Here is a 26,339-nt window from a genome sequence, read left to right on the forward strand (position 1 = left end):
TCGATCCCCGAGTGGACTTGAAGGACTCCAACTCTCCAGAGAGCCTGCCCACTACACAGCAATCCTCGTCCTTGTTATCCCGGTTTGTTATGGTAATTAATGTATATTTCCCACACACGGTGTAGCAGGATTCTCGCCAGCTGCGGTTCCCCACTTCTCAATTTGGTTTTCTAATTACCAAGGGGAATATTATGCTTCACAATATCGTTTCACCGACGTTTGATTATGGATCTTTCGCATCATTACAACACAATTAATTCACTGATTTGTGATCGTACAGACGTCGATCTGTACTTTTCCTGGATGTAGGGAAAAGAGGTCGTGATTGCAGCCACACGCGAGATCAATGCCGCCTTCAAACGCTTCTTTGTGCTGCAACAATCCATCTGGAAATTTTCTCTACTACAATTCAATACATCGGAATAATTTAACAAGGCGTGCATATCTAAATAAAATTTCTCTGCGAACTCACAACTTCCAACCTTTTTCATTTTTAACTAATTTCACAGAGCTGAAAAATTCTCCACAGGAATAACATCGCTCGATTTTATTAATAATTACTTAGGAACAAAAAATTTGATCTCAGACGCTTCGAGGAAAAGGTCGCAGAATTAATTTTCTTCTTAGCTACATGCTGCATCATAAAAATTTCATTAAAATAACCCGATAAAAGAATTAAAAAGACATTTTAGAGTACGTGAACTACTTGAATAGTCATTGCACACCTTCGATGTTTACCCGCCACCATTCAAATATTCATAAATATCAGGAGTGACAAGGGAGGGTTTGTTTAACGATTGAGTTGTTTGCAAGACGCGGAAGGTTATTTACGTTTAGGAGAATAATAAATCAGGAAAAGGAAACGAAAATAACGTAATTATGACGAAAAAGTAACATTTTGTTGGACTGATCTAATTTTTTTATAATAAATATCTGGAGGTAGATCACAGATTCGGAACTAAATCGAGAAGAAAATCCAAGAAATTGAATGAGCAAAGTTTACACGAGAAGCTCTCTTGCAAGTGTTTGTAGTTTTAGACGAACTATGTACACTTCCAAGCATTAGAATATTTCAAAGAAACGAATGATTCGGACAGTTTCAAATAGCTAGAAGTGGACAGAGACGGATTCAGGTCCGTTGAGCCCGGGTGAATGAGAAAATACAAGATATTAATAGCTGTAATTTTGATTTTTTGTTTTTTCTGAATTCTCATCCCTCGCCGAAATAAGAACAAAAATTATGATGATTTCGTAGATAGAAGTTGAACAAATTGTCTTTTTATTCCAGGTCTGTACTCAATTTATTTTCTGACAAACTATTTCAGCGGACAGAAATTTGTGTTTTTGTGCCAACATGCGCAACCCACCTGAAATAAATTTAATAAGCATTTTAGACATTGTGACTATTTAGAGAAACCGTCCTTCCATTAGACAAGCCAAAAGCCTCCATAAAACTGCGACGTTTTTAAACAAGTGGTGCTCATTTAGCCACCGCTCCACGTTAATAATTTTCCATTTCCATCTCTGCTACTTTTCCATTTATTTCAACTTTGTTGCCCTAGGATTTCCATTACACAATTGCCCAAACTGTGCAGAAATAGTGTAATAAAATGATTTGGAGGTATGAAATGGAATGGTTTTTGCAAGTTTGGTGCTCGCAAACTTAAAAATTTACTAGTTAATTTAAATTAATGATTCATTAAACTTGGTACACTTTCGAGGCAAATGGGAGTTGGCCACACTACAGAAGGGAGCATGCGATCCGACTCTGGTTTAGCCCCCTCACTGAAATTTTCCTTTAGTGATGCGCTGTTTTCCGAGCCGAACAGACGACCACGCTTAAACCAAACGGCGTCGCGACGCTTGTCCACGTGATCGTATTAAACTTGGACACTACTTTAATCACAACACCTGAATTCTACAGAACTAATTTAAAGTTTTTATGGTGGCGTCTTCGTGGAAATAAGAACGGACACAAATAAGAAATAAAACTTTATTAAGCTATTTCAGCGTCATTAAAAGTGTTTACAATTCAACTAATGGCAGATTAAGTGTTACAGCACATTTAACGCAACTTAAAATTGAGCTAGTTTTGTGTTTTGGAGTTTACCATGTTCTGGTTGCGATTGCTTTGCTCTGTCCTTTTCTTCTTAGCTGAAGGTAGGTGAAGCGTTTGTAAGATAAATTTGTGTCGTTTTGGTGCTGTAACCGACTCATTTCCCGATGGACGCCTTTAGATTTTTATTTTTGTTTCGTGTTCGGGGAGGATAGAGAAATTGGATCAGAGAAAGAAACATAAATAAATTACTTCTGATAAATATTTGACGGGAGAATTCACTGATAATTGTTTCCGGACCGAAATGTATGACCTGTCGTTGCGATTTCATTACGCTACGGCGTTTCTTGAAAAGGTCATTACTTTAGTTATCAGCGTTATTAATTGCTCAATTTTTATAAAATAGATTGGGATTAAATAAACTAGATAAATAAAAATGTTCCATTTATTTTACTGAAATAATAAATTAATTAATGTCATTTATTTTAAGCCCACATTTAAATTAATCACGAATTAATTTTATTGCTGTTGACACTGTAAATTAATAGCGGTCAGCCTGCTACTATTAAAAATAATAACCGCCAATTGAAAGTCTGAATTTATTTTGTTTATTAATTATGTTAAATTTTAAAATTGTATTTCAAAGAACACACATTTTGTAATTTTTTTGAGGATAAACCAAAATTTTCTGGTTTTTACCCTTTTAAGGTCTGTAACTATGGTAATTTTAACATTATAGCCATCAACTTTAGGGAGTTTGCAAATTTAAAGTTGGTTATTAACTGTGTCAAATTGCAAAAATGTAAGACAAAAAAGATAGATTTTAAATTTTTTTTCTTCTCAAAATAAACAAAAATGTTTAAAAGACTTTTATTAATGCTTGCAACTCTATGAATTTAAACGCCACAACGATGAAATTTGGAGAAGTTACTAATTTAGACTAGTTTGTTAACCGTGTTAAATTTCAAAATTATAGATCGAAAAAGTCAAATTTTTGAATTTGTTATTTTGAGATTATATCAAAAACATTAATAACTTTAATACTTTAATTTAAGGGAGTTTGCTAATTGGAAATTGCTTGATAACTGTGTTAAACTACAAAATTGTAAATCAAACAAGACAAATTTTGAAAGAAAATTTATTGGATCAATTTTTGGTGTTGACAAACTATCAAAATTACAATTTATTCCCAAACACCAAATTTTGTCAAAAACTGTTTAATCATCGCTTTAATGATGATAGCATTGCTATCGAAACGCGCGTCAGCATTTTTTGACAAAATTTGGTGTTTGGGAATAAATTGTAATTTTGATAACAAATTTTGAAATTTGATATTTTTGAGATAAATTTAAAACTTTAAGAAAAAATAAAAAATATGTTAAAGGCTGTAGTTCAGGTAATTTTCACGCTCCAGCAATCAAATTTGGGGAGGATACTAATTTGGAACTGCTTATAAACTGTTTTAAAGTGTAAAAGTGAAAGGCAAACATGACGAATTTAAAAAAAAAATTTTTAATAGATACTTAATTGAAATAAACAAAAAATTACCAAAAAAAATATTAAAGCTTGTAACTCTTGAAGTTTTGCCGCTAAAGCATCGAAATTTTAAGAAAATACAAATTTGTATTATTTGTATCGTGTGATTCATTAAATTTCCATTCTAGGTAGGCCGTGTATTTTGGACGTGCGTTGACTTCTTGTTCGATAACTAGCAAATCTCGCAAATATTAAGTCGAAACTACTGTAATGATGTTAGTTACGACATGAATTTTTTTCTCAAAGCCAACTGCGAATGGAAATTTAATGAATCACCCAATATATTAGTAATTGTGTAAAATTGCAGAATTATGGACCAAACGAGACAAATTTTGGAATTTTTATTTTTGAAGCAAAAAAATATGTTAAAGGCTGTACCTCGGGTAATTTTAACGCCACCACAATCAAATTTTAGTGGGTTACTAATTTGAAGCTGTTTTTTAACTATGTTAAATTAATTGTAAATCGAACAAGACAAATTTTGGAATTTTTCAATCTGAACATAAACAATAAATTACTAAAATAATATAACCGCTTGTAACTCTGAAAATTTAACCGCTACAGCAAAGTAATTTGGAGAAAATACTAATTTAGACTTGGTTAATAATTGTATCAAATTGCGAAATATAAACCTAACGAGACAAATTAAAGTTAAAATTTTTTATTTTTGAGACAAAAAATATGTTAAAGGCTGTACCTCTGGTAATTTTAACGCCACCACAATTAAATTTTTTAGTTTCTAATTTAGACTTGTTTGATTTAAACTGTGTCAAACTGTAAAATTAAATTATAAAGCAAATGAGACAAATTTTGTTTTTTATTTCTGAGATAAACCAAATAATTTTCAAAAATAAATTATTAATTTATTACTCCTTAAATTTCTTCAGATTTTTGCGTACTTTCGTTTTTGTTTTCTTTAAATATTTTGAACTCATCGTTATTTTTATTTTGGTGAAACTTCTTAATCATCAATCATCAATCAATCATTAAATTATTGCGATTTCTTTGTGCTCTACAAATTTTCAATTTTGCGAATTCGCCTATAATTTGATTACAATTATTTGGATTCTTAATTGATTGAATTGACAAGCTCCTGTTTACTTAACGGTTTTAATATTCCACGCTAAGAAGAAATTAACACCCAATTTTACCCAAAAAATGGTGGATGCGCCGGTCATTTTCTCCAATTACTGTAGAATTTGCAGCCCTTGTTTGTATTTTCACAGCTGATTTGCTGCTCGAAACAGGTAAATATGATAAATTGTGTACTAAAATTAATTGCATGTCATCTCCAGAAAGCTATTCAAGATGAAGACCGTATTGGAAATGATAAATTTTCGACTATTACTTGTAAGTTATCGGCAACATCGGCTTGCATACCAACTTTGTGATAGCAGAACAGACTCATTTCACGTTTAAATTTAATTTCACTGCTACTTTTGCGACCATAGTTTCATGACTAATTTGTCGGTCCAACTAATGGCAGCACACTCATAATACCTCTGTGTCGGAACTTTCCAAACATGTCCAGGGATTGTAGTGCCCATTTATGAATACTTTATGGTTGTGAATTTGGCCAAACCATACTTGCTTCAGTTTCAAAAGACACGCACCCATGAAACAAGTTTAACAAAAAATGTACTTTTCATTATCTTTTTTAATGACCATAAATCTCCTCGTTAATATCACATGCTCTGCGCTCCCACAATTAAAATCTGAAATTAGTTTTTAAGTACGGTCCTGTCCATCCAAAGGGCGGAAGTTTCCAAGTTCTCGCATCACAGGTCACAACCTCTCAAGGGCATAGTTTATATAAACTCTCGTTTATTCTTTATTCGGAGAGAGATTGAAATAAATGTAGCAAAATTTTAGGCTCGCCGTGCCTTTTAAAAATTCCAGAGGTGTGCCGCGGTTAATTAGGATGAATAACGAGCTCTTAATTTTTAAATCCGGATGAAAAAAAATTATTTCTATCTAAATCAGCTCTTGCAAACGCGATAACGTTTTTCGCTGCTGTAAAATGTACAGTGACGTTTTTTCAGGATTAACTGTTATTATTCAGTGTAATTATCGGCCGGGAGTAGTGTAAACATATGAAGTAATTTCTGCGTTGAACAAGTGGAGTAATTTGTTGGATCGTTATGAATATGCATAACTTATGATGCAGGTCTTCTTTTATGGCAAAATTTAGTTAGTTTCGTTATTCCAGACGGGCACTTAGACTGTTTCAAACACACTGTTAATATTTTATGATAAAGCAGTCAAACTCGTGTAGTTTACTTGCACTATTTACAAATGTTATTCTAAAACTTCCCGGAATATTAAGCAGACAACAATGTTTCTCCCCGGCGCATCCACCATTTTTGACGCGCGACTTTGCTTGTTCAAGAATCATTGTCCTCCAGCTGACATCAATTTTAAATTATTCCGTTTATAAAAAATATCTTGGGGAATATAAATTTTGCTACTGTCAGTGGTTGTGATGTATTGGGAGATAAGATGCCAGAAGATTTTTTTATAGCTCCGTTTTTTGGATGAAAACAATCACTACCATATCTCCTCATGTTTTAATATTACCTATCGATTTCAAACTGAAACATCTGTGCGATTTTTATCCACGCATTGTCGTAAATCTATTAAAACCATCGATTTCTGGAGAAAGAGGTGTGAAATCGTAAAAAATTCAGTCACGATTGCACTTTCTAGTCAAGTGGTCCCAAGTTTAAAATTTGAATTGGTAACAAACTAACCTTTGTGATGTGTAATTTGGAGAGAATTCTTGAAAGTGAAACAGTTCATATTCGAGAATTTTCTTGTGGATTACTAGTTCGCTTAAAGTTTAATGCAAAATAATTTATTACTCTAATAACTTGCCTGTTTCTGGACTTTAAGTACTTACTTAAGGATTTATTATCCGTAATAATTTCTTCTCTTAATAGTGCTACTCTTCGGAATCAAAGAGTTGGAGAATGTTTCTTATTAAACCGTTCATGCATAACTCGTTTCGGGGATTTTTTATTAAAACTTTTTTTAATCTCAGATTCACAAAGCAGACAAAATATTTTGTCGATAAATTGGAAAAGTTTTTCATTTCACGCCCACGTCAATGAAAATTTGCACGGGGATTGGCGGAATGTTGCAAAAATCGAGGTTTAATTCGGGAGTAATTTTTGTTAGGACAAAGGAAGCGAATTTTTTGCAGTACAGAGAGAATATTTCAGCTCCCATTATGTTTTTTTTTTGGACTTTTGTGTTCCTATGACCATGAATCGGAGGGAAAAACTCTGACCCTTTGGAAACAATTTGCAGGCATATTCAAAATTTTTTAAAATATTTTTCAAGTTTTCGCTTGTAAATCTAAAATTAAAACTGTTCTAATTTAAAAGGAAAGATGTAGAGAAAATCAAAATAAAAATAAAAGAATCTAAAGTGAATTGGAAAGTCTGAGGAAATAAAATAGAAGAAAATTTATGGCATCAAAAGAGGATCCTGCAGAAATTGAAGAAAATTGAATAGATTTAGAGAATAGAACTAAAGACCTCAAAGACACTCTGAGAAAAAGCCTACAAACATCTTGTAAATCCAATGAGATTTAAGAGAGAAAATCAAAAATCTTAATATAACATGGAGAATCTAAAGAGAAACGATGAGCAATCTAAGTAAACAAAACCTAAATTTTTTCATTAAAATAAAAAGAATTTGTGAAAAATTTATGGAAAATCTAGTAAAGATATAAAAAAAAAATCTCGTTGATTTCTCCAGATTTATGCGAATCTGCGAATGTGCCTTATACTTCACTAGTCACCAAATTTCGCACTGGAGCAATAGAAAATCAACAGTTCTTTGATTTTTTCACAGTCGAAATTTGCAAATTTTCGCAAAAATTCATGACTAAAACTATGGCAAATTTTTTATATCTCGCTTATTTTTTAGAGTAAACTTAAGTTATTATACATCAGTGTACGCAGAATTAACCGCAAATTCCAAATTTGGGATTTAAATACAGATCCGACAACAAATAACTGAAGTATGGCCGATCAAAGTTTCGGAAAGTTGATTTTTCCTCATTTTTCGTAATTTTTAAGGTTAAATATCTGGGAAACTATTTGAGATATTGAAATGCGGTTTGCGCCATTCTTTTTCTCGGCTCATTTTACGTTAGAAAATGTTATCAAAAGCCCAAATTTCGATAGTAAATTTTTCGCGAAAAAAAATTCCGACTCAAACGATGAAAATTTTTCATTTTTTTTATTTTTGGCCATAACTTGTAAACTATTTGTCCGATCAATCTCAAATTTGGCTAGTAAATAGATTTCGAGCTCCTCTTTCGACTGATGTAAATACAAAGCTATTAAACGTCGTTTTCATTTTGAAAACATTGATTGAAAATCACCCTAAAATGACGTTTTCAAAACAGATTTTGGCCAATCGTTTATTTATTAAGCAAACTCAACAAATCTGGGCTCATTTTACGCAGAAGGTCACGCTGGATCCAAAAACATAAGAATTTTAAATTTTCGTCAACAAATAACTGAGTTATGGTCGTTTAAATTTTTGGGTTGTCGCCAGAGGGCCAAATTTTTAAGGGCTCAAAACAATTCGTGCTCGATATCTCGGAAACTATTTCAGATATTGAGATGCGGTTTGCGCCATCGTATCTCTCGCGATTTTTTACATAAGAAATAGTTGTTTGCTTTTTCTACAGTCGAAATTTGCAAATTTTTGCAGTTTAGAGAGAATATTTCAGCTCCCATTATGTTTTTTTTTTGGACTTTTGTGTTCCTATGACCATGAATCGGAGGGAAAAACTCTGACCTTTTGGAAACAATTTGCAGGCATAATCAAAATTTTTTAAAATATCTTTCAAGTTTTCGCTTGTAAATCTAAAATTAAAACTGTTCTAATTTAAAAGGAAAGATGTAGAGAAAATCAAAATAAAAATAAAAGAATCTAAAGTGAATTGGAAAGTCTGAGGAAATAAAATAGAAGAAAATTTATGGCATCAAAAGAGGATCCTGCAGAAATTGAAGAAAATTGAATAGATTTAGAGAATAGAACTAAAGACCCCAAAGACACTCTGAGAAAAAGCCTACAAAAATTATACAACATCTTGTAAATCCAATCAGATTTAAGAGAGAAAATCAAAAATCTTAATATAACATGGAGAATCTAAAGAGAAACGATGAGCAATCTAAGTAAACAAAACCTAAATTTTTTCATTAAAATAAAAAGAATTTGTGAAAAATTTATGGAAAATTTAGTAAAGATATAAAAAAAAAAATCTCGTTGATTTCTCCAGATTTATGCGAATCTGCGAATGTGCCTTATACTTCACTAGTCACCAAATTTCGTACTGGAGCAATAGAAAATCAACAGTTCTTTGATTTTTTCACAGTCGAAATTTGCAAATTTTCGCAAAAATTCATGACTAAAACTATGGCAAACTTTTTATATCTCGCTTATTTTTTAGAGTAAACTTAGGTTATTATACATCAGTGTACGCAGAATTTTCCGCAAATTCCAAATTTGGGATTTAAATTCAGATCCGACAACAAATAACTGAAGTATGGCCGATCAAAGTTTCGGAAAGTTGATTTTTCCTCATTTTTCGTAATTTTTAAGGTTAAATATCAGGGAAACTATTTGAGATATTGAAATGCGGTTTGCGCCATTCTTTTTCTCGGCTCATTTTACGTTAGAAAATGTTATCAAAAGCCCAAATTTCGATAGTCAATTTTTCGCGAAAAAAAATTCCGACTCAAACGATGAAAATTTTTCATTTTTTTTATTTTTGGCCATAGCTTGTAAACTATTTGTCCGATCAATCTCAAATTTGGCTAGTAAATAGATTTCGAGCTCCTCTTTCGACTGATGTAAATACAAAGCTATTAAACGTTGATTGAAAATCACCCTAAAATGACGTTTTCAAAACAGATTTTGGCCAATGTCTCGTTTATTTATTAAGCAAACTCAACAAATATGGGCTCATTTTACGCAGAAGGTCACGCTGGATCCAAAAACATAAGAATTTTAAATTTTCGTCAACAAATAACTGAGTTATGGTCGTTTAAATTTTTGGGTTGTCGCCAGAGGGCCAAATTTTTAAGGGCTCAAAACAATTCGTGCTGGATATCTCGGAAACTATTTCAGATATTGAGATGCGGTTTGCGCCATCGTTTTTCTCGCGATTTTTTACATAAGAAATAGTTGTTTGATTTTTCTACAGTCGAAATTTGCAAATTTTTTGCAGTTTAGAGAGAATATTTCAGCTCCCATTATGTTTTTTTTTTGGATTTTTGTGCTCCTATGACCATGAATCGGAAGGAAAAACTTGCAGGCATATTCAAATTTTTTTAAAATATCTTTCAGGTTTTCGCTCGTAAATCTAAAATTAAAACTGTTCTAATTTAAAAAGAAAGATGTAGAGAAAATCAAAATAAAAATAAAAGAAGCCAAGGTGAATTGGAAAATTTGAAGAAAGTCTGAGGAAATAAAATAGAAGAAAATTTATGGCATCAAAAGAAGATCCTGCAGAAATTGAAGAAAATTGAATAGATTTAGAGAATAGAACTAAAGACTCCAAAGACAATCTGAAAAAAGCCTACAAAAACACCTTGTAAATCCAATGAGATTTAAGAGAGAAAATCAAAAATCTTAATATAATATGGAGAATCTAAAGAGAAACGATGAATTGAGAAGCAATTTAAGTAAACAAAACCTAAAATTTTTCATTGAAATAAAGAGAATTTGTGAAAAATTTATGGAAAATCTAGTAAAGATATGAATAAAAAAAAATTCTTTCGATTTCTCCAGATTTATACGAATCTGCGAATGTGCCTTATACTTCACTACTCAACAAATTTCGTACTGGAGCAATAGAAAATCAATTCCAAAGTAGAATTGCCCTTTAATTCCGAATCCGAAGCCCGTATTGCTTCATCAAGTAAGGAAATATTTGTAAATTACGCTTCTAATTTTTTCACTTTTGCTAAACAACTTTTAAAATCCTGAAATTTTATAATACGTACATCATTGAAAAGATACTTAAATAAACTTTCTAACAACTATAAAACTAAAGAAACTATAGAAGTCACAGTTAGAATTAGTTTTTACCAAGAAAAAGTTCTACAAATTTCGAAAAATAGACGGTTTTTCTAAATTTTTTGATTGTATTTTAAACAAAATTCCTAAATTGGTTTTTCGATTTTTTTATTTACGTTTTTTAAGGTTGAGAACTCTACTTTCTAACGTGACGTTAAACACGTTATTATCTCTGTCATTTAGAACATGAATTTATTTTTAGAACAAAATTAACTTTTAAACATTTTGTAAAATTTTTAATTTGTGTGCCAAGAAAACTGTACTTTTCGATAAATCTCGTGTTTCTAAATTATCAGAATGGAAGGTTATAGAGAAAAATGATGCATTTGTTAAAAACTTGATCGTCGAATTGTTTATATTTTAAATAAATGTGGGTTTTCGTATTGAAAATACAAAGATAGCAATAAAACCAGTTTGGTTGAAAAACTGGTCGCCTTTCCGTTTCCGCCATTTATGTAAAACAAAAAACTAAAATGTAGGCTTTCACGGGTGTTGTCTATGAAAGTGGTCTTTTCCGGCCGCAAAATAGGTTTCTTGAACCTAAACATTCCGAATTAATTTCCCCATCGGGTTTTTTTTCACAATAAAAATCCCCCCGAATTAAAATTTATATACGAAGGTGGATTCCAAATAAAAGGAGGCAATCTCGAAAGTTAATTGCTTCTTTATTGCTATTTATTGGCGTTCACATGTAATCTGGTGCGACGGTTAGAAATATAAGAATTGTAAACTGTTCGGAGTGTTTTTCTGTGCTCTTAATTAAGTTATAAGAGTTTAATAGGTCGAGTTTGTAGATAATGTTTTCGCGGAGAATTAATAGGTTAATTAATTAAATTGAACGTCGCAAAGTTTTTCCAAGTTTCGATTTGTCAAGTTAGAATCGCCACCGACTGCTCAGAATCACATCAGACTATTATTATGGTAATTTGGAATAAGCAATCGCGGCTCTCCAACAAAGAAATATAATTGTGTAATAATACTAAAATGTCAGAAGCACTAAACATGTAAATCACACTATGTAAATCTGGGTCTTTATAGCTTCAGGCTCCCCTAAAATATCCAGCCTTTCCACACCCCCAACTATCAATACAGACTGGAACATTTACATTCCAAATGACGTGCATCGCTAAATCCTTGTTCCAAACTTATAATTCTCTTTGACGATTTATTACATTACACCAAGTTCATTTGTCTCTGGATACCTGTGTTTTGAAGTTTCTTAAAAATGCAAGTTTTCTACGTTAACTGAGTTTATCTCCGGAAAAATTCCCCAGGACATTGTGGGTCCATGCTGGAAGAGGAATCTGCAAAAGAGTGTCAATATTCGACACGCTTTGAATAATGAAAAAGCGAGACAAAGGAGAGTTTTGCAGAGCCATCGCAAGGCTGCGATTTATTAAACTATTATTCCTATATTGATTCTCCGAGAGGAATAAATCACTTTATTTGGCTACGTTTTCACTCGATATATGCTTAATATTACAACATGGCAGTCCGAAAAATATTTTGCTTAATTTCAAGACTTACAGATCGTCACATCATCAATTGCTGAATTTAAAAATCCATTACCTCTTTTATTTCCGTCGAATTTTCCATAAACAACACCGGTATGTAGGTGAAATCGCTATTTTATTACAAAATTGAAATGAAGATTTGTTTTTAATAATGGCCGGATCTAATGAAGCGCGACCTAATTATTATAAAGTGTGTTTGTATATTTAATATTAGGTTGCATTCAATTAAAATGTAATTGCTTGGTATGAGCTTCGCGACGTAATCTTGACACTACTTAATCGCCGTTTTAGAATACTGAATTAATTTTAATTGAAAAGTATTTTTCTACTTTATATTTTAATTAAAAAATAATACTTTACTTTAAGAACGGAAGCTTGATCTCTTTTGTTTTTTACTTATAATTGAGAGATTGAAATTGAATTTTAAGATAATTGCTTTTTTTACTTGCTCGCAGAAGTCGCGAGGGAGAAAATAAACATAATTGCATGCTACACGCCATTTATGGAATTTATTAGTAATTGCTTCATTTGGTTGCTAACAATGCAATATTTCATATCACAAATTAAAAAAATCAAATTTTTTCGAAACTAAAGTTTTTGGCCAATGCCTCGTTTATTTATTAAGCAAACTTAACAAATTTGGGTTTCAGTTTACACAGAATGTCACGCTGAATCCAAAAGCATGGCCGTTTGAATTTTTGAAGGTTCGATATATTCGTGCTCGATATTTCGGAAACTATTTCAGATAATGAGATGCGGTTCGCGCCATCGTTTTTCTCGTGATTTTTTATATAAGAAATAGTTCTTTGATTTCTCTACAGTCAAAATTTGCAAATTTTTGCAAAAATTTATGACTAAAACTATGCCAAACTTCTGATATCGATATCTCGCTTATTTTTTATAGTAAACTTAAGTTATTTACATCAGTGTACGCAGAATTTTCCGCAGATTCCAAATCTAGAATTTAAATTCAGGTTCGACAACAAATAACTGAGTTATGGCCGATCAAAGTTTCGGAAAGTTGATTTTCATTTTTTCTCATTTTTCGTAATTTTTAAAGTTAAATATCTCGGAAACTATTTGAGATATTGAGATGCGGTTTGCGCCATTCTTTTTCTCGGCTCATTTTACGTTAGAAAATGTTATCAAAAGCCCAAAATTCGATAGTCGATTTTTCACGAAAAAAAAATCCGACTCAATCGATAAAAAAATTTATTTTTTTTTTTTTGGCCATAACTCGTAAGCTATTTGTCCGATCGATCTCAAATTTAGCCAGTAGATAGATTTCGAGCTCCTCTTACGACTGATGTATAATTCAAAGCTATTAAACGTCGTTTTCATTTTGAAAATATTGATTGAAAATCACCCTAAAATGACGTTCTCAAAACAGTTTTTGGCCAATGCCTCGTTTATTTATTAAACAAAGTCAACAAATTTAGGTCTCATTTTACGCAGAATTTCACGCTGAATCCAAAGATATAATAATTTTTTTAAATTTGTCAATAAATAACCGAGTTATGGCCGTTTGAAATTTTGGGTTGTCGCCAGAGGGTCAAATTTTCGAAGGTTCGAAACAATTCATGCTCGATATCTCGGAAACTATTCCAGATATTGGAATGCGGTTTGCGGCATCGTTTTTCTCGCGATTTTTTACATAAGAAATAGTTTTTAGTTTTTCCAATAGTCGAAATTTGCAAATTTTCGCGAAAATTCATGATTAAAACTATACCAAATTTCTCATATCGATATCTCGCTTATTTTTTAGAGTAAACTTGAGTTATTATACATCAGTGAACGCAGAATTTTCCGCAGATTCCAAATCTAAGATTTAAATTCAGATCCGACAACAAATAACTGAGTTATGGCCGATCAAAGTTTCGGATAGTTGATTTTCATTTTTTCTCATTTTTCCCAATTTTCAAAGTTAAATATCTCGGAAACTATTAGAGATATTGAGATGCGGTTCGCGCCATCGTTTTTCTCGGCTTATTTTACGTTAGAAAAAGTGCTTAAAAGCCCAAAATTTGATAGTCGATTTTTCGCGAAAAAAAATTGCGACTCAAACGATGAAAATTTTTCTTTTTTTTTAATTTTTAGCCATAACTCGCAAACTATTTGTCCTATAGATCTCAAATTTGGCCAGTAGATAGATTTTAAGCTCCTCTTTTGACTGATGTATAATTCAATGCTATTAAATGTCATTTTCATTTTGAAAACATTGATTGAAAATCACCCTAAAATAATCTTTTCAAAACAGTTTTTTTCCAATACCTCATTTATTTATTAAGCAAACTCAACAAATTTGGGTCTCATTTTACGCAGAATGTCACGCTGAATCCAAAAACATGAGAATTTTCAGTTTTCGTCAACAAATAACTGAGTTATGGTCGTTTGAATTTTTGGGTGGTCGCCAGAGGGCCAAATTTTTGAAGGTTCAAAACAATTAGTGCTTAATATCTCGAAAACTATTCCAGATATTGGAATGCGGTTTGCGGCATCGTTTTTCTCGCGATTTTTTACATAAGAAATAGTTTTTAGTTTTTCCAATAGTCGAAATTTGCAAATTTTCGCGAAAATTCATGATTAAAACTATACCAAATTTCTCATATCGATATCTCGCTTATTTTTTAGAGTAAACTTGAGTTATTATACATCAGTGAACGCAGAATTTTCCGCAGATTCCAAATCTGAGATTTAAATTCAGATCCGACAACAAATAACTGAGTTATGGCCGATCAAAGTTTCGGATAGTTGATTTTCATTTTTTCTCATTTTTCCCAATTTTCAAAGTTAAATATCTCGGAAACTATTAGAGATATTGAGATGCGGTTTGCGCCATCGTTTTTCTCGGCTCATTTTACGTTAGAAAAAGTACTTAAAAGCCCAAAATTTGATAGTCGATTTTTCGCGAAAAAAAATTGCGACTCAAACGATGAAAATTTTTCATTTTTTTTAATTTTTAGCCATAACTCGCAAACTATTTGTCCTATAGATCTCAAATTTGGCCAGTAGATAGATTTTAAGCTCCTCTTTTGACTGATGTATAATTCAATGCTATTAAACGTCATTTTCATTTTGAAAACATTGATTGAAAATCACCCTAAAATGACGTTCTCAAAACAGTTTTTGGCCAATGCCTCGTTTATTTATTAAACAAAGTCAACAAATTTGGGTCTCATTTTACGCAGAATTTCACGCTGAATACAAAAATATAATAATTTTTTAAAATTTGTCAATAAATAACCGAGTTATGGCCGTTTGAAATTTTGGGTTGTCGCCAGAGGGTCAAATTTTCGAAGGTTCGAAACAATTCATGCTCGATATCTCGGAAACTATTCCAGATATTGGAATGCGGTTTGCGGCATCGTTTTTCTCGCGATTTTTTACATAAGAAATCGTTTTTAGATATTCCAATAGTCGAAATTTGCAAATTTTCGCAAAAATTCATGATTAAAACTATACCAAATTTCTCATATCGATATCTCGCTTATTTTTTACAGTAAACTTGAGTTATTATACATCAGTGAACGCAGAATTTTACGCAGATTCCAAATCTGGAATTTAAATTCAGATCCGACAACAAATAACTGAGTTATGGCCGATCAAAATTTCGGATAGTTGATTTTTATTTTTTCTCATTTTTCCCAATTTTCAAAGTTAAATATCTCGGAAACTATTAGAGATATTGAGATGCGGTTTGCGCCATCGTTTTTCTCGGCTCATTTTACGTTAGAAAAAGTGCTTAAAAGCCCAAAATTCGATAGTCGATTTTTCGCGAAAAAAAATTGCGACTCAAACGATGAAAATTTTTCATTTTTTTTAATTTTTAGCCATAACTCGCAAACCATTTGTCCTATAGATCTCAAATTTAACCGTAGATAGATTTTAAGCTCCTCTTTTGACTGATGTATAATTCAATGCTATTAAACGTCATTTTTATTTTGAAAACATTGATTGAAAATCACCCTAAAATAATCTTTTCAAAACAGTTTTTTTCCAATACCTCATTTATTTATTAAGCAAACTCAACAAATTTGGGTCTCATTTTACGCAGAATGTCACGCTGAATCCAAAAACATGAGAATTTTCAGTTTTCGTCAACAAATAACTGAGTTATGGTCGTTTGAATTTTTGGGTGGTCGCCAGAGGGCCAAATTTTTGAAGGTTCAAAACAATTCGTGCTTAATATCTCGAAAACTATTCCAGATATTGGAATGCGGTTTGCGGCATCGTTTTTCTCGCAATTTTTTACATAAGAAATAGTTTTTAGTTTTTCCAGTAGTCGAAATTTGCAAATTTTCGCAAAAATTCATGATTAAGAAACTATGCGAAACCTCTCATATCGATATCTCCCTTATTTTTTAGAGTAAACTTGAGTTATTATACATCAGTGAACGCAGAATTTTCCGCAGATTCCAAATCTGAGATTTAAATTCAGATCCAACAACAAATAACTGAGGTATGGCCGATCAAAATTTCGGAAAGTTGATTTTCATTTTTCCTCATTTTTCGTAATTTTTAAAGTCAAATATCTTGGAAACTATTGCAGATATTGAGATGCGGTTTGCGGCATTCTTTTTCTCGGCTGATTTTACGTTAGAAAATGTTATCAAAAGCCCAAATTTCGATAGTCAATTTTTCGCGAAAAAAAAATCCGACTCAAACGATGAAAATTTTTAATTTTTTTTATTTTTGGCCATAACTCGTAAACTATTTGACCAATAGATTTCAAATTTGGCCAGTAGATAGATTTTGAGCTCTTCTTTCGACTGATATAAATTCAAAGCTATTAAACGTCGTTTTTATTTTGAAAACATTGATTGAAATTCACCCTAAAATGAAGTTTTCAACACAGTTTTTGGCCAATGCCTAGTTTATTTATTAAGCAAACTCAACAACTTCTGATATCAATATCTCGCTTATTTTTTAGAGTAAACTTATGTTATTTATACATCAGTGTACGCAGAATTTTCCGCCGCAAACGTTTCGGGATGTCGCCAAACGACAAAAATCTCGAAAATCTGAAATTTTCCCCAATATTGCTCCCAATAAATCAGCAACTTAATTTTAAACTTCCATTACCCATTATCATAAAACAGGAACTTTCTTCACATCCTAAAGTTCATCACGCTTAATATGATTAAACTCGCAATCAATTAATCATCAGATCAATAAATTTCCAAGCCTGTTGCTATTTTTGCTAGGACACATCTCTTCTTCTGACTTTTATTTATAGCCACAATTCGTGAGATTAAAATTTATTGACGTTCAATAGACAACGATAAATTAATCTGTGAAAAGCTTTTTTTCCGTTAACTTTAAGTGGCACACACTAGGCAACTTTTTCACTTTCGTTGCCTTATATTTCCTGCCTGATCATAATTGATGTTGACATCCTAAGAAAGTTATTATTTAGTTCGTGCAATAGTTTTTAAATTCGTGTTTTTATTGATATAATTGCGACGTGCACGCCAGGAAAAAGTTTCAATTATACTAATAATGAAACTGTCACACGCACGGTTTTATTTCAATAAATTGCGAGTGTATTTTTATTAATTTGTGATGCGGTCGGTTAGAATTAATTAATCTCGCGAAACTGATGAAGTGTGGTTATTTATGGTATGGATAACTGTAGTAAAAAGCTGATTCCACCTGACATACGCGCCATAAATCATAAATATGTATTGAGACGAACAAAACAAAGCCACAATCTGAAAAGGACGTGAGCTATCGACGCCGACTTCATAAAATATACGCAGTGAAGTTGGCAAATGAATTATGACTAAGAGTAAAGTGGTGAAGAGAAGGAACGCAACGACTACTTCCGTTCTTATGTATAACTTCTGAATGCACAAAAACTAATCATGTAATATGAGCGGCAGCCTCTTGAATAAAAGATATTTTATAGTCTCCGACAAAACTGGTATATTGAAGTCGGACTCTAATAAGTCTGCTGTATGTGTTATGCGCTTAGAAATGGCTTACTTAGTTCAGCCTCTTCAGAGATATATTGCAAAATATTGCACTTTTATGGGACCCTTTCGCCTCTTCTGCCTTGCCAAATAATACATTATTAATTTCTGGGCCGCTTTGTTTTCGCCACCTGATTCCCAACTTGCCACGCTCTCTCAGAAGAGTCGTTCGCGCAGCCCCAATTAGAAATCGACATAAAAACGCCGCCGCCATCACAACAATTCGGATTAATCTTCGAACTGGATTCTGCGGCTAATGATTATGTTTATAGCCACATGCTTTTGCTAGAAATTCAACGAGACATTTTTTCTTTCAGAATCTTCGTCGCTGAAATCAGTGAGAATCCGAGTGCCGGAAGTAGTCAAATCTGGAGAAACCGTCACGTTATCATGCGACTACGACCTCGAGGAGGTGGCTCTATACACGATCAAATGGTATTGGAAAGACGTGGAGTTCTACCGTTTTGTCCCGAAAGAATCTCCGCCGTTTCGAGCTTTCACGATGAAGTACATTAACGTTGATGTAAGTTCACTTTATGAATTACCGGAGAAGTTTCTTTGTTTGTTTTGAGCATATCGAGGAGCTGAAATTGGAATTGCTATAGTTACAGTATGTGAATCCGCTCGAAGATGAGCTTGCTGGTAATAAAAGTTAAGTAGCGCGGATTTAGGGATTGTAATAAGTGCCTCTGTACACATGCGAGCTAGGCGACAGGTAATATTACTTCGACCGGTATTATCCGAGATCACAATGCTAAGGAAATCTGAAATTTTCCGGGGAACGTTGCTACAAAAGAAGCTTTTGCAAGAGAAAAATGCAATTTTTTGTTGATTTAAGTGTCCGGATATGCAAAAATGGTGGATGCGCCGGGAGAAATTTCTAAATAATTAATTCAGTTAACATAAAACGGATTAGTGGATTTTATGGATTTTAGACAGTAGGTAATAAAAATATCAAACCACACGCATAGGGTTAAGCCAAATTTTATACGTATGCTAATTTTTGAACTAATCGATTTGATTCGGGGAATAAAATAAAATAAAATAATATATATTGTCATGCATACGCGTTTTAGGCACAGTTTTCTTTAATTTTTTTGTCAAATGGAATTATTTAATTTAAAATGTTGTTTTCTAGGTTCAAATTTCAAACCATTTTCTGTTAAATTCTGTAGCTTGGATAATTTGAGCATTTTAGATTTTTAGAAAAAGAAATACATAATTTTAAAAATATTTCTAGTTTTTTCTACTAAATTTTATATCTCTGGCAATTTTAATAATAAATGAGTTGAATTAGAACTTTTTACTACTTCCGAGTAGCTTAATAACTAAACTAAGTTACAAAGTTTTAGATTAATGATATGAATTTTTAGAAATTCTTAATTTTTAGACAAACAAAAATGTTGCCTGTTTAATATTAAATTTTGTAACTTTGACAATTTTGATTTTAAAACGATAAAATTTCGCGGCGGTATTACATTAGACTTGTTTCACAACTGAATAAATTACAAAATTTTAGAATTAAAAATAAAAGTTTTATAAATTTTTATCTTCGAGACAAACCAACTATTTCCAGTTTTTTTTTCTAATTTCTATATGTTTGCCAATTTTGATCCTAAAACAGTTAAATTTAATGTTTTAATACTTTCGAGTAGTATAATAACTGTACAAAATTTTAAAACAATGTTGAAAATTCTTAGAAATTTTTATTTTCTAGACGAACAAAAAATTTTGTCTGTAGATTATTAAATTTCGTAAATTTAGCGACGACACTACTTTAGTTTTGTTTGTCCACTGTAGTAAATTACAAACTTTTAGAAGTAAAAATAGAATTTCTACAAATTTTTGTCTACACAATGAACCAACAATTTTCAGTTTTTTTCTACTAAATTCTATATATTTGTCAATTTTGATACTAAAACAGATGAATTTCGAATTTTTACTACTCTTTAATAGCTGAACTAAATTACAAAATTTTAGAACAATATTGAAATTTTTTAGAAATCTTTATTTTCTTGACGAACAAAAAATTTGTCTGTTGATTATTAAATTTCGTAACATTTTCTATTTTAATTTTAAAACAATACGATTTGGCGGCGGTGCTATTTCAGCCTTGTTTGTTTACTGTAGCAAATTACAAGATTTTAGAACTAAAAATATTTTTTTTACAAATATTTATTTTTGGAATAAACCAACAATTTCCAGTGTTTTTTTTTCTACTAAATTTTATATCTTTGGCAATTTTGATCCAGTTGAATTTGGAGTTTTCACTACTCCCAAGTAGTTTCGCGACGTGAGAATTATAAGGTTCTAAGTGATTTTTTGTAAAAATTTAAATTGTCTGTTTTGCGATTTTTTTTAAACATTTTCTATCATGTGTAAAAAAAGAAGTGAGTTAATATTTTAACAAGCCAAAATGATTTTAATAGATCCTGTCATTTTTTTAAATAAATGCTTAATAAGTTAAAGAGATATCACTGATAACGTGAACACTGGATCAATTTAATGCAAATGTTAGTTAGAACCTTATAGTTCTTAGGTCGCGGTTTAAAAACTGTGCTAATTTACAAAATTTTAAAACAGTACTAAGTATATTCCTCCTATATTTTTTCAAAAGTTTTCATTTTCCAGATGACCAAAAAATTTTGCTTGTTGATTCTTAAATTTCGTAACTTAGGCAGTTTTGACTTTAAAACAGTAAGATTTGGGGCCGGTGTTACTACTTTACACTTATTTATCAATTATTGTACTAAATTAAAAAATTAAATCGTACAACTTTGACAATGTTGTTCCTAAAACCGTAGAACTTGGAGCTGTTACTATTTTTAATTAGTTTAATACCGGTGGTGTTTTACAAAATTTTAGAACAAAAACGTAAATTTTTTCAACTTTTAATTTTTTAGAGGAAGAAAAATTTCAAGCGTTTTGGCAATTTTGGTTCTAAAATAGTGAGATTAAGCAGAGTCACTACTCTAAACTTAAGAACCTATAGTGCCAAATTACAAAAGTTTTGGACAAAAAAAAGATTTTTTTATCAAGCAGTTTAAAAATTTCTAGACCCACAACTAAAATTCGATCAAAATTTTTTTGTTTCAAACTTATTACCATGTTTTGTGGCGAAATAAAAATCCGATCAAATAGCTCTATTGACAACGAGCGGCATTTGTATCAATTAATTTATCAATTTAGTAACAATCAAGATCTGAGTATGCAAAATTTGAATGTAGGCCATTTAGTTTAAGCAACCCGTTACCTGCTTTTCTCAAAGCCAACAAACAGAGTTTTGCAAACAGTACAAAACCCTTGTCCGCTTCTGTGCGTGCTTTGGAAAGAGCACAATTGCACAAAATGAGAAACAGTGATAAAAAGAAATATCAGCCCGCTCTTTACCCTTTGTCCGGAAATTCTGCTCATTTCCCCTTATGGAGAGGTTTCTGAAATAAAAGTCAAATTACAGAATAGTTGAGAATTTTCCATCTACATCGTTAAATAAGTTTTTCTTTATTGGTATTCCCAGCTCTCAGAGCTCTAATTAAATTTGCATCTTCCGATTATTGTTGCTTTAATATTTTCAGATGTACTTCCAAGACTTCACTAATATGATAGTAATAAGACACCTGCTGCACCAGTTCAACGAAACACGTACTCCAACGTGACTGGAAGAAGAACTTGTTTCGCTTTAGACTGTAATTTCTCAGGAAATCATGCCTGAGAAGCTTCACGAATTAAGAAAATGTCGTGCATATTGTGCTGTTAACCCCAATAAACGGCAAATATTAGCTAAAAACGGTATTTTTGGATAATTGGGGCGACATTATTTCGGAATGGAAAATAAATTTCCGACTTTATGGGAGTTGAAAATGTATGGATTGTAGAGTTCACTGAGTGTGAGGGTAATAATGTAAATTAGTTGGATTTTTATGAAGATTATTAGTCGCAGCGAGTTGAGTGTTGTAATAAAACCCTAATCCAGGGAAATGGTTTATTGTTCATAATAGTAAAATTGACACCAATTTTATAGCGTTATGGCCGCTTGAATGCCGGCAATGATTTTCAGCAGGAAAAGTGGCTGCGCTTAACCTCTCCCGATTCTGAGAAAAACAATTAGAACCGGCGCATTTTGAGTAGTTTAAAATTCGGAGCAGCAATTTAGCTAGATTTTTACTGTAAAAAAAATTGTCATAAACCCGGCGCATCCACCATATTTGCAAATTGAAATTTCTTCAAACCGCACATTTAAATTTCTACTTTAATGCAAATTCTACCGTCATACTTCAAACAAATAAAAACATAGCTAATTATTGTTTGAAGAGGTTCGTGTTAAGCCGCTTTATGTACTTCTAAATATGCAATAGCGTGATACCTATTCATAACAGCATTTCTGCCTTGTTTGATCCTAACGTTTTACACCACAAAGAAACTTAAACTAACATGTTAGAACATTATTCATCAAGTATTTATTTTATTTAGATAAGCGTCATAAAGCTTGATATCTTGACTGTTGCATGTAAGGAATGACCGCTAATTCGAGTTCAAATGGAAGTTGTAAGATTTTTGCATCTCGTCCATTTCCTTTTATCTCCGGCGATTTTTTTTCGAGGATTTTGATGGACGCAGGGAACAAATCACTCGAATTTCACAATAAATCGGATCTCGGATATCATAAATAAGAGCTATCTTGTTCCTTTTTCCAGATTTCCAGGTCAGGTCCGACACAGGTAACTCTGCGAGGGGTTCGTCGCGAGCTTACGGGAGATTACAAGTGTGAAGTGTCTGCAGATGGACCTTTATTTCACACGGATATCAAAGTGGCACACATGATAGTCGCCGGTTTGTTTTATTTTTGCGGATATCCGGAACGGGCTAATAAACGAGTCACCTTTCCAGAGCTGCCTAACGGTAATCCCATGATGAATATCGAACAGACGAAGGTGGAGATTGGGAAGAAGATAAAGGCCGATTGCTACTCACCAGGGTCCGATCCCCCGGCTAACCTCACCTGGTATATCAACGAGGAACAGGTAAAGATAAAAGGAGAAATTGAGCGTCTTAGTGCACATGATGATTTAGCGTCGTTTGGCGTGTACACGGTTATTTATTATCATATTGCTTCTGAACTTGACACTCTTTGTAATTTGTGACTCGAAGCGAGTAAATCATCGACGCGAAACTATCATAATAATTCTTGTTCTGTCGCTGTTTTTCCCCGACATCTACAATTGCTCAGTCATGTAACCGTAATCGATTTACGACGTTTACCGACACGTCCAATTTATGTCTAAGAGATCTCCAAGACGCCGTCAAGCATACCAACATCGCGGCGTCTGTTATAGTTTAATCCGCGCAAGAATTCTTCTTCAACGAGTTGTTAATGGCCTTTCACGTTCTTACAGATTACCGAGGAAAACGAAAGTGTAAAAGTCTTTGCGACGGAGATTGAAACGGACAAGGCTCTAGGTCTACATTCCTCCAAGTCTCAAATTGAAGTAACGACAAACAGAGCTCATTTCATTATGGGAGTAATGGTAGTGAAATGTGAGGCAAAAATTTACACTCTCTGGAAGAGGGTTGTAGAAGATCATGTCAGAGATGATACGCCCCAATTAGCACCGGTTTTAGGTTCTACGTCGTCTCAAAGTCAAGTTGATGAGATAATAGGTAATTCTATTCTCATAATACGGGGTTTCGGCAAATATCTCAGAGGTGAATTTATGATGCGGGTTGTAAAACAGTGGCGGGATGAAATTTTAATGGGAGTCGGAATATTTAGTTCGACATAAAAATTCCTACTTCATGTTTAAAAATTCTATAATTTAGGACAGGCAATAAAGTCTTAAAAATTAAAAAATTCTTACTTCTTGTCCTAGAATATTGTAATTTGATAGTCAATAAAAGTTTTAAGAAAGAAAACACTAAATTTCATTGCTTCAGGTTTAAAACTGTCGGATTTACAGATTTCAATGCAAAATGCGAAATTTATGTCAACATAAAAATAAAAATTTCTAAAATCTTACTTTTTCATCTCAAATTCTGTATTTTAGTACAATCAATAAAGTCTTTATCAATACTAGACTGACAAAATTTTAATGTTACCGCGTTAAAAATGTCGAACCTATAAAATTAGTTAGTCCTAGAAAATCTGAAATGATTGCTTCTCCTGGAGTATTGAAATTTGGTGACTTCAGTAAAGGTCTTTAAGAAAGCAAGATCACCACATTTAAGTTTTCAAACTGACTGATATACAGATTTGAATCAAAAATGTGAAATTTGATTCGACCTAAGAATAAAAACTTCTTATTTCTAGACTTTGCAATTTCGTACATTGAATAAAAGCGATAAAGGAAAAAAATCACTAAAATTCATTGCTTTAGCTTAAAAACTGTCGAGATTAAAAAAATGTGAAATTTATTTATGAAATTTATTTTTGACGTAAATACAATAAAAGACTCTTAAATTTCTTGTTTTAAAATTCTGTAATTTAGTACAGCTAATAACGTTTTTACCAGTATAAGAGTGATAAAATTTCACTGTTGCAACGTTAAAAATGTCGAAATTACAAAATTTGATAAAAAAATTTGAATTTTTAGTTCAACCTAAAAATAAAAATATCAAAAAAAATGTTTTTCGTAAAATAATGTAATTTTGCACAGTCAATAAAAGTTTTCAAGGAAAAAAGTCAATTAAATTTTATTGCTTCAAATTTAAAACTGTCGGATTTGCGTTTTTCATCATAGTTTTTTTTTGCGCTTTTCTTGCTAAGACTCTGAGATATTCAAAATTCAGTAGTGGAAACAAAATCCCGTCTCAAAAGATAAAAAATTTTGAATTTCTGGTTTTTTACTAGCACTCGTAAACAATTTGACTTATCGATCTAAAATTTGGCCATTCGATAGATCTGTCCCTGCTCTTTCGATTAATATATAGATCACTCAAAGATATTACACGTCATTTTTACACGGAGAAAGTTGGTTAAAAAAAACGTCTGAACACTTAAGTGGGTCAGAATCTCGTTTATATTTGAAGCAAATTCACCAATATTTACGTTATTAGTGCTCATTTAACGCAGAATTTTTTGAAGATTTCAAATTCGTGTTTAAAATCCACCCACAACATCAAATAACTAAGTTATAGCCGATTAAACTTTCAAATAGTTGTTTTGAAAAAAAAATTCAAAAAAAAAATAATAAAAAATCAGAAATTTTCATTTAGAAAAAGTCTCAAATTTTTATTTCTTGTTTTAAAATTTTCTAATTCAGTACACATAATAAATGCTTTTAATGTCAATTGACCATTAAATTTTATTCTTTTAACATTAAAACTGACGGAATTACAGACTTTAATAAAAAGTTTACAATTTTCTGTTTTCTCCAGAAATACTTTTATTTGTATTCGTAAAAAATAAAAAAATATTTTTGGATAGTACTAGACTTGTGGTCATAAAGTCACTAATTTAAGCCGAATTTCCCTGGCAATTTTGTAGTGTCCGCAAAATCTCCCTAACGCCACTGCTTACTCGCCCAAATTTGGTTAATTTCCGACATTCGACCCATCTCTCCTAATTGTCCATTTCTTTACAGAAAACGGCGGATGCGGCCACCCAGCTCCTAGCATAGTAAGTGCAGTGAACTTTATAGTGTTGATTTTCGTCGTATTAAGCTAATAAAATGGTGATCAGTAGAAAACGAAGTGTGCCTAAATTGATTTTAAGATTTTAGTTGGTAAGCAAAAGTGTGGAGCTCTCCAATCTGATATTTTTGTATCCGTCTGATCGTGTTGTTGCTAGTAATTTTTTGTTGGTTGTTGGAGAAGTATTCAAATTTATCAGAATGGGAGATAAATGTGACGTTTTATTCCGAGTCTTTTACATTTCCGAAGGCAATAAAATACATGACGATGTTTGAGAGAAACAAATAGATCTTGTAAAATACACTATATAAATTTAGTATGTACAAATGTGATACTATTTAGAATGTAAGAGTTGTTATAGCAAGTAGATTTTTTTATTTATTGGGTCAAAGTTTGTAACATCTTTTATAGCAGTTTCTGATTCGTGAAAATAGAATCACGGTTGTATACAAGAAACGCTTCCGAGTAATAATTTGATTTGTGTACTAATGCAATTTATGTAGATGTTGAGTTATAGTCAATAAAGTTTAAACC

At 31.9% G+C, this 26,339-nt stretch overlaps 1 protein-coding gene across 2 annotated transcripts; it reads left to right on the plus strand.

Moving 5' to 3' along the window:
- Positions 1-1,806: 1,806 nt before the first annotated feature.
- Positions 1,807-26,339, plus strand: LOC148175340 (uncharacterized). Of its 2 annotated transcripts, none has more exons than XM_088035850.1 (6): positions 1,807-2,160; positions 18,497-18,702; positions 22,874-23,009; positions 23,067-23,200; positions 23,573-23,882; positions 25,757-26,339. In XM_088035850.1, exons 1-6 carry the CDS (start codon positions 2,112-2,114, stop codon positions 25,837-25,839), a joined length of 918 nt encoding a protein of 305 aa, XP_087891976.1. In that variant the 5' UTR covers positions 1,807-2,111; the 3' UTR covers positions 25,840-26,339. The 2 variants fall into 2 exon arrangements, with proteins under 2 accessions (XP_087891976.1, XP_087891977.1); XM_088035851.1 differs by having other exon boundaries at positions 23,573-23,837.

This window comes from Gnatocerus cornutus, chromosome 5 (assembly GCF_029298725.1).
Source record: "Gnatocerus cornutus isolate USDA-ARS CGAHR chromosome 5, icGnaCorn1.1, whole genome shotgun sequence".
Classification (NCBI taxonomy): Eukaryota; Metazoa; Arthropoda; class Insecta; order Coleoptera; family Tenebrionidae; genus Gnatocerus; species Gnatocerus cornutus.

What these genes read in the sequence shown, in the direction of transcription:
- LOC148175340 (XM_088035850.1), top strand. Translation starts at nt 2,112, where the DNA reads ATGTTCTGGTTGCGATTGCTTTGCTCTGTCCTTTTCTTCTTAGCTGAA. An exon ending in CCTTTTCTTCTTAGCTGAAG is followed by an intron (nt 2,161 to 18,496) that starts GTAGGTGAAGCG and finishes TTTTTCTTTCAG; the next exon opens with AATCTTCGTCGCTGAAATCA. An exon ending in GGCACACATGATAGTCGCCG is followed by an intron (nt 23,010 to 23,066) that starts GTTTGTTTTATT and finishes TCACCTTTCCAG; the next exon opens with AGCTGCCTAACGGTAATCCC.